The sequence below is a fragment of the Sinocyclocheilus rhinocerous genome, unplaced genomic scaffold (assembly GCF_001515625.1).
Source record: "Sinocyclocheilus rhinocerous isolate Xijiao unplaced genomic scaffold, SAMN03320098_v1.1 scaffold370, whole genome shotgun sequence".
NCBI lineage: Eukaryota > Metazoa > Chordata > Actinopteri > Cypriniformes > Cyprinidae > Sinocyclocheilus > Sinocyclocheilus rhinocerous.
The window spans coordinates 824,688-834,132 of record NW_015670897.1 but is presented as its reverse complement, the minus strand read 5'-3'; the positions used below and the strand labels follow the sequence as shown (position 1 = coordinate 834,132).

At 35.9% G+C, this 9,445-nt stretch overlaps 1 protein-coding gene across 1 annotated transcript in view; it reads right to left on the bottom strand.

Annotated features, from left to right (window-relative positions):
• Window positions 1–2,058: 2,058 nt before the first annotated feature.
• mtmr4 (myotubularin related protein 4) overlaps window positions 2,059–9,445 on the bottom strand; it is a 59,027-nt gene continuing 51,640 nt past the window's right edge. The window contains exons 13-18 of the mRNA XM_016546285.1: window positions 8,524–8,694; window positions 7,149–7,303; window positions 5,016–5,760; window positions 4,470–4,580; window positions 4,308–4,396; window positions 2,059–3,656 (exon numbers count right to left, since the gene is read on the bottom strand). Of these exons, the coding sequence (XP_016401771.1) occupies window positions 3,479–3,656; window positions 4,308–4,396; window positions 4,470–4,580; window positions 5,016–5,760; window positions 7,149–7,303; window positions 8,524–8,694 (1,449 nt within the window). The 3' untranslated portion in view covers window positions 2,059–3,478. The remainder of the gene's footprint in view (window positions 3,657–4,307; window positions 4,397–4,469; window positions 4,581–5,015; window positions 5,761–7,148; window positions 7,304–8,523; window positions 8,695–9,445) is intronic.

The window sequence follows — 9,445 nt, the reverse complement described above, 5'->3', positions numbered from 1 at the left end:
ATATGACTTTCTTCTTTCAGACGAATCCAGTCGGAGTTATATTAAAAATTGTATTTGATCTTTCAAGCTGTTTAATGCCCCTCAGCTGGTGTTGCATTGCTTCAGTCCAAAAGAAGTTAAATAAAAATCGACCATCCATAAAAAAAAGTGTCTCACACGGCTCCGGCGGATGACGTATGAAGTCAGCTTTGTGTCTTTGTCTCCATATACACCTCGGGGGTGAGTAAAACACAGCCTAATTTTCATTTTTGGGTGAACTAACCCTTTAAATCTTCTGATTTCCTCAGCAGCTGCAGATGTGAGTGTTCAGATCAGAGGAGCGCAATCCTGTTCGATCTGCCTTCCTGCAGAGTTCAGCTCCGACCCTGATCCGATCTTCAGGAACGCTTGCTGACAGCCGTGTGTTTGATCAGGGTTGAACTCTGCAGGAATCTCCATCGTCCTGCATCATGTCACACCTCCACTATACCATCATTCAAACCTCAATGAAAAACCTCTCTTTTCTGACAGTATTTTCAGCCTTCTTCTGACTAGTGTTTTGCTGTGAAACTACTAGGTATCTGTGTTGTGTGTGTTCTGGTTTTGCTGTTAAGTCACTGTGTATTTATATGTATGCGTGTGTGTGTGTGTATATGTACTGTACTGTACACTATCGCATGATTGAAGCTGTGTTTATGTATTTTCTCCTTGTACAGCGACCTTCAGCTTGGGAAAAGCGCTTTATAAAAAATGTGTTATTATTATGTCTGTTATGTCATCTCATCTCATGTCTCTCTGTTGATCTCCACTTGATTCATCGCTGGGTTTGTGTGTTTGGTGAGTCTTGAGGAACCATTTAAAACCTTAAAACAGAACTGTATCGTGATAACTTTTAATTATTTTTATTAATCTTTGTTTGACTCTTTAAAAATTTTAAACATATGGGTTAATTCAGGATAACTGATACATATTTTCCTAATCATCTCAATGGCAAAAAGTGTCACCCGAATTCACCCTATATATTATTTATTATTAATGACAATACATGAACTATTTTGGTCTTTTTAACAGTCAGTATTTGAAAAATAATGTGTTTTTTGAACATTAAAGCATGTCAACATATTCTGTTACACCAAATACACAAAATAATGATCTTTAAAATAGCATCATATGACCCCTTTAAGACTTTTTTTTTGTAAATATGTATTTTTTGTTGATTCTGTATTTCTGCATGCTTGTCTGAAGTGCAGGTCTAGTTGGATGAACGTATAGTGAAATTTGCTTCATGTAATCAGTACTATTGTATGTTGCCTATCATGCCACTTTCCACACGTAAAAAATAAAAGCAGTAATATTCTGAATTAGTTAATTGAATTTTAGTTATTATTAGTGATTTTTAATTGTAGTTTTTAAAATGTTTTATGTATAGTACATAGATTTTTTATTTCAGTTTTAGTTGTAGTTATTTTAGTACATCGTTAACAGTATTTTGAATTCGTTTTTATTTTTTAAATTGTGCCTTTTCACTTTAATTTTAGTTGTTTTAATTTTTTTAATAAATGTCTATTAGGTTTTATATCAATTTTAATTTGAGTTATTTTAGTACATCAAGTTAAACTAAATAAAAAAAGTTTTTATTAATATTTTGAATTAGTTTATTTTTAAATTTTGCCTTTCACTTTGTTTTATTTTCATTTTTTTTTTTAAAGTCTAATTTTTATTTCAGCTGTAGTTATTTTAGTACATCAATTTTAAAATGTTTTTTTTATATATTTTGAATTAGTTTTTACTTTTACAGTTTATAGTTTAAATGTTTCTTATTTTTTCTTTTTATGGCTATATAGTTATTTGTTTTAGTTTTAGTACATCAAGTTAAGCTATATAAAAATGAGAATAGTTTCCTTGGCAATTAGCTGATATATATATATATATTTAAAATTAGAGGATGTATATAATACAGAAAAAAAAATGCAGCAAAACAAAAATGCTGCTGTTGAGCATTCAAGCTCCATGCATGGTATGATTTTGAACAAATTCATAATGCAAAAAGGAAAGATGAATAATCTCAACACAGATGGCTGATAAAGACGTATCTTTTTATTTAACCCATGGGATTGAACTTGTACAGTGCATTTCTTTACAACAATTATTCACTAAGTGACAAATATTAGCCACTATTACAGACCAAATAACTATACATCACATTTCTGGGTTCCTCTTTTAATGCATTTAACTCAAAAAAGTGTCCTTCATCAGCACCACGGGGAAGAAAAATCAAGCGGGTTCTCAGTGTTTTTAACCTCATCGATTCTCAACCAATCATCTTCTCGTTGTTAAGCCTCTAGTTATTGTACCATTGAACAAGTTAAAGTTACAAATCAGTGAATCCATGAGAAAATCAAACACACGTGGCACTGTTGAGAGGTTCACCGTTAACAAAACACAATCAATGTAGAGCCGAAGACGCAGACGACATGAAAAAGAAATCCTAGCACATGTAATGCTGTTGAGATCATGAGCCCTCCAATACAAAAGTCCTTTCAATCGCCACCGGTTTCCCTTTGTACGATTCAAATATGAATTATCATCACTGGTTTGTTCAGATGAAGTGATAGAAACACGCTAACGTAGACGGAGCAGCTAGTTTTACCATAACGTACACAACAACATACAGCAGAAATGTTCAGCTTGCTGTTTTTTTTCTTGCGTTTCCTGCAACAAACACACAACCAGCCAGATTAAACATGAACTGAGCAGTGATTTTGTTTATATATTATTGATATGTTGGAATTCGAGGTTGATTTTGGCATTTAAAGTCGTGTATTTCACATCAAACGAGAGTGAAACCATTTCACAGTTCAGCTAAAGCTCGGTTCTGCCGGAGCGGCTGAAAGACGAAATAGGTCGCGCTCTGTGCACAAAACTGCGATCAAATCAATGCAAACCGGCAGCTTTAATTCAGTAACAGCACCCGCGAATCCCTCCAGTTCCCCAAAAATAAGAATAACCCAAACAATTGAACATTCAAGCTTCACAGCGAGAAAACAGCTGCAGATCTCTCCGTTTTGGTCTCGAACCCCCTCCGTAGTGCACAAAATAATAAGGATAGAGACGTTTTTAAATACTGTAGCAGCTTGGTTGGATTTAAATAGTGAGCCTCTCGATAGACGCCGGGTTTGAAGGAAGGAGGTGATTGTCCGCTGTGTGTGGTGCATTTGAGATGAAGAAACGCCTCTCTTTGGGTTTTTTTTTAACCCAAGGACCCTTTGGGTTCAGTTCTGGCCTCAACCAGAGAAGCTTGGAGTTCACTTGCAGAGATAAAAACGGCCCTCCATCGCAAACCGCGCTCGTTTGTTGGATCTCCTCCATCTCGTTTCCACGTGTGGATCGGTCTCAGAGCTGGACTCTAAATCGCCCTGGTCTCGCGGTTGCCGGGGGGAACGAGGCAGAGAGCGTCTGATTGGACGCCGGCGTGTGTGGCGCGCTGTGATTGGCCGTCTCAGCTGGAGGCGGTGGCGATGGCTTTCTTCAGCTGTTGCGAGCGCAGCTCTCGCGTGCGGGACTCCAGCAGCAGGTCGAAGCAGGTGTTGCACACCAGAACCGGGTCGTACAGCTGCTGGTCTGGGATGGGAAGCTTCAGGTGGCAGCAGTCCTTACAAAACACGTTACCACAGTTCCTACAAGAAATATGAGATATGAGAATCGCCAAAAATCATTAGGATATTAATTAAAGATCATGTTCCATGAAGATATTTTGTAAATTTCCTACCGTAAATATATTAAAACTTCATTTTTGATTAGTAATATGCATTGCTAAGAACTTCATTTGGACAACTTTAAAGATGATTTTCTCAATGTTTCGATTTTTTTGCACCCTCAGATTCCAGATTTTCAAATAGTTGTATCTCAGCCAAATATTGTCCTATCCTAACAAACCATACATCAATGGAAAGATTATTTATATACTGTATAATCTTATACTGTATAAGTATGTATAAATCTCAATTTAAAAAAATTGAACCTTATGACTGGTTTTGTGCTCCAGGGTTATTGCGATATATTGGATGGGAAGAGCCCTTCAACGTTCGGTCCATTAACTGAACACAGGCTTGACTAATGAATTCTTGGGGTTTAAGAATCGATATCGCTCCGTAAAAATGAGATTCGATTAATATCGAGATATCGATATTTTTTACCCAGCCGTAATTTTTTATATTATTTAAAATCTCAGAGGGAAAAAGTCTTGGGAATCCCTGAAAAAAATAAAGTGATATAGAACTGCTCTGCTATTTCTACACTGCTGACAGGAATCAGTAAACGGGCCGCACCTGCAGTGATGCCGTCGCTTGGCAACCCAGAACTCGCAGTCGCAGTTGAAGCAGTGAGAAGCCATGTGATCCGGCACCCATCTGGTGACCTGTGCGTCCAGAAACAAGCTGGTTAAACTCTCTAACGATGCAGCATCAGCAGAGAGAGTGAGGATGACTGACCTCTGTGTCCTTCCTCTCCACACGGTCCCAGCTGCCCTCGCTGAAGCCATCCTCGCTGTGATTGGACAGAGAGTCTTCCTCGTCACTGCCGTCCGACTCACGCAGACACGTCTGGAGGGACGAGAGAGGACGTCAGACACGAGATACTCGTCACATATCATTTATAGTGGAAACATCACTGTGCTGCAGTTCACAGAGTAAATGATTTATCTAGTCATGAAAGCACAGACTCCACCTGCGATGAATCAAATCACGAGCATCACAGGAGACTGATTTTAAATGCACAAGTAAATGAGCGAAATTAAGACATTTTAAGACCTTTATGACTTGCGCAAATAAAATGCACAATATCATCTCAATTAAATAAACTAAGTTTTAGTTAAAAAGTTTGGAGTAATTACGATTTTTTAAATATTTTTTAAAAGAAGTCTCTTATGCTTTACTGTAAAAACAGTAATATTATTGCAATTTAAAAGAACTTCTTTCTATTTGAATAATGTAATTTATTCCTGTTATAGCAAAGCTATTAATTACATTTTAAAATACCAGTCGGCGGCCGTGATAGCTGCCATGTTGGATGGCGCCACCGCAGGCTGACTGGACAAGGCCTTGGACGCTGTCCCATTGGGAACCTAGTAGCGATAGCTCCGTCAGCTGGCTTTGGGAAATCAAACGGCGCGCTGCTTTGGCGTAATCGGCGGGTGGCGGCCTTTCTCTCGCGGGAACCAGTTCGCCGTTTCGTACCGGCGCTTCGAAAGGAAGGTGCGATTCGACTGCGGTGGCTTTCCCAGAAGGAGGGATCTCGCTTTGCTCCGTTAGCGTCTCCACTGACGCCTCCAATGGCGCAATCGCTTCAGAGTTCACAGATCCGCTAGCGTTTTCTACGTGTGCAAAGCCGTTAAAAAGAAGAGGCGGATTTGTGTTTTCTGCAGTCCTGACTAAACAATTTGGAATTTGAGGCGGAGCTTGGTTTATAACCGGAAGGGGCGGGGCTTGATCTAACGCTAAGGGGTGGGGCAAATACGGCAGAGGCTGGGTTGTCAAACAAGGCTCCGCCCTCAAATCGTCCTCATGAGTTTCCTCACGCGTCGGCTCAGCGCCGACCGATCCGGCGATTTGTGGGTCCTCGGACGAACCGTGGCTCTGGATGGCCGCGGGTTGGTTGGACTCCAGCGCCGGACGTCCCTCCTGGCAGTGCTTGTTCAGGTTGGGGTCACTCGAGGTGCGGGTGAGCGTCACGCCGTTCTCACAAGCAGACACCAAGTTGTCCATCGACCGTGTTTTGGGGAGCCTGAGTGAAATAAAACACAAGCTTTCACGTCAGTGTTTACAATGTGCTCCGGTTCACCACAAGAGGGCAGAATCTGAACACACAAAACATCTCAGTAGTACATGGGTTTATAAAAAATAACATTTTTATAAATGAGGTTTATATTTAATATCAATACGTTTAACTTTTCTGTCTTGTAAAGCATACTTAATGTTTTATAAAAATACTTGCTTTTTGTTTAATAAACATACTGACAGTTAAACATTTTACAAAAAAGGGCAAGTAAAGCAAATGCAATGTTTTTTTTTTAAATTATTTAATTCTTTATAATAATACTTTTTGTATAAAAATACTGACACTTAAAAATATTTTGTAATTTTTTTTTTTTTTTAATGTCAAAAATGTCACCAAAGCAAGTAAAGCAAGCTTAATGTTTGAAACATTACTGAATGTTATGTATATATATATAAACTGCTTTATAAAAATGTGTTGCTTTTAAGAAATATTGTGCTAAGGAAAATCATTGAAAATATCACCAGGCAAGTAAGGCAAACCTAATGTTTAATAAAAAAAATATTTAAATGCTTTATTAAATACTTTGTTTTTCTAAAATACTGACACAAAAATATTTTTCTAAAGAAAAAAATTTAAATGTCACCAGAGCAAGTAAAGCAAACTTAATGTTTTATAAAAATTAAACATTATTTACTGTTTTATAAAAAAAGTTTTTAATGCTTTATAAAAAGTACTTTGCATTTTGCTTACTAAAAATATTGACACTTAAAAATATTGTGTTAAGGAAAACCACTGAAAATGTCACCAGGGCAAGTAGGCAAACTTAATGTTTTATAAAAAAAAAAATATATATATATTATTTAATGTTTTATTTAAAATGTTTTTAATGCTTTATAAAAATACTTTATTTTTGTTTCATAAAAATTCTGACAGTTAAGAAATATTTGGCTTAAAAAAATTTAAATGTTGCCTGGGCAAGTAAAGCAAACGTAATGTTTTATTGAATTAAAAATAAAAAAGCATTATTTAATGCTTAAAAAAAATATATATTTAATGCATTACAACAATCCTTTGATTTTTGTTTAATAAAAATATTGACACCTAATATTTTGCAAAAAAACATTGAGGGCAAGTTAAATCAGCAGGAAAAAAGTCCTGCAATCTGAAATTTACTGGCAGCAAGTGTGCTGGAATCTGACTGTAGAGAAGGAAATACATCACAATATACCTTTCGGGAAAGTTGTTTGGAATATGGCCAAATAAAGATTTAGTGAAGCAACATGCGACCCTCAATTTCCAAAAATGGACCCTTATGACTGGTTTTGTGCTCCAGGGTCACATATGTAACTGTGCAGTATTTTTAGCACTGTAATGAAGTGTCTGTGAGCAGTCACCTGTCGAGGGAGCGCGAGCTGAACTCCTCTCCTCCGGCCGAAGGGCTCAGGTAGATCTCCATGGCATCTTCAGCCGCGGTGCACGGCGAGGACGACGGCAGATACACAGCCGTCCACAGCTGCAGCGCTCGCGTGTGACAGACCGGCTGCAAAACCTGCCAACATCACCACAACAACAACCCAACATCTGCATTAAACCAGAGAATAAATACAGAAACTAATCACAATAGATGAGGAACAAACCGTGTGGATTTCTTTTAAACAGGGTTCTCACAGTCACAGAAAACCTTAACATATCTGTGAATTTTAAAATAGAGAATTCCAGTCTGGAAGACGCACAGAAATAAACAAAACCTTCAAAAGTTATGGAAATTTCTCTGGTACACATAAATTGTTTTTGTTAATTGGCTAAAATTGCTTTTTTAGAGTCTCTAGTTATTAATCAAAATGTGCATGAATCTTGTTGAAAGTAACTGTGATTAGACATTAGTCGTGTGTAGTTAGGACACTGTTAGAATAACTATAGCACTTTTATCATTTATTATAGTTAACTAATACTAAAACCATTAAAGAACATTTCCATTACTTGACATAAAAATATAACATTTTATTTTATTTCAGCTAGCTGCCAAGGCAAAATATGTAAAAATAAATAAAAACTGAAATAAAAATTTATAAAAATTGTATAGGCATAAAAAAAACTAATAAAATTAGAAAAAAAAAAGCTAAAATATTTACTAAAATTAAAACGGGGGAAAAAAAAAAAAGAAAATCTAATTAAAAATATTAATAGAAACTATAATAGTATCTATAAATAACACTGTATTTACTGGGCATTACATAAATAAAGCACAACAATTGAGAACAAGTTGAATGTGTCTTTTAAACAGGATTCTCACAGTCGAAGAAAACATTTAAACATCTGTGATTTTTAAAATAGCAATTTCCAATCTGGAAAAGACAGAGACATTAACTAAATCATAAAAAGTTATGGAAATTTCTATAGTAAATATAAACAGTTTTTGTTCAGCTCTAAAACACCTAATTGGCTAAAACTGTTTTTGGTAACACTTCAGTATAGGGTCCAAGGGTCTCACTATTAACTAGTTACTTATTAGCATGCCTATTATTAACATATTGGCTGTTTATCAGTGCTTATAAAGCACATATTGTGCATGACCATATTCTACATCCCTAATCCTAGCCAATACCTAAACTTAACAACTACCTGACAAACTATTAATAAGCAGCAAATTAGGAGTTTAAGGCAAAAGTCATAGTTAATGGCAAGAACTGGACCTTAAGCATGAATCCTCTCTGAAACAATCAAAAGGCGTGTGAGCCCTGGTTTTGTAGTAACTGTACGTGTGCTGACCGTATCATGGCAGGGGATGTAGAGGAAGTTCTGGAAGTTCTTGTTGGCGTTTCGGAGGAGCGACCAGACGGAGCAGGCGCGTTTATACACGTTACGGGCCTCGCGCTCTTTCGCGTTATTGCACAGGAAGGTGCCATACAGACAGGAGTATGTGTGCTGAACCAGCTTCACCTGCATGAACAACAGAATAAATAATCAGTTAATCAGCATCAACATCTGGATGAGACCTACAGATTATATGTGAGCCTGGAGCACAAAAGCAGTCTTAAGTCGCTGGGGTATTACTTAAGACTGGTTTTGTGGTGCAGGGTCACATATACTGTTGCATAGAATTACTCCATTTATCTCAGATTTATGTGTAAAATTGTTAAAAAATATCTACAGGGACATTTAAATGTCGAGGCGCAAGTTATGGAAACATTATATATCAAGAAAGGAAGTATAACTCAAATTTGTTAGCCTTAGACATTCATAAGATCAGCAGCTGAAACAAAATATCAGTTTTTGAAAACATTTAAATACATTTAAAAAAAAAGAAAGTAGTTACATTATTCAAGTAAAGCAAACTTAATGAACTTAATTTTTTTTTCCTAAAAAAAGAGCATTATTTAGTATTTTATAAAAAAAATTTTTTTTAATCTTTATAAATAAAACTTAGCTTTTTGTTTAATAAAAATACTGATGCCTTGTTTTTTAGTATTTCAACCTAAAACTAAATGAAAACGAGAAATGTTGCCCTGGCAACTAGATTTCATATTTTATAGATAATATAGATATTTTTATTTAAATATTTAATAAATAAATAAAATATATACAATTTAAACAATATAGTATAATATATATACAATATATAAAGATATCAATATTTTATTTTAGTTAACATCTATTTTATTTCAAGTAATGAAAATGTGTTAGCAAAATG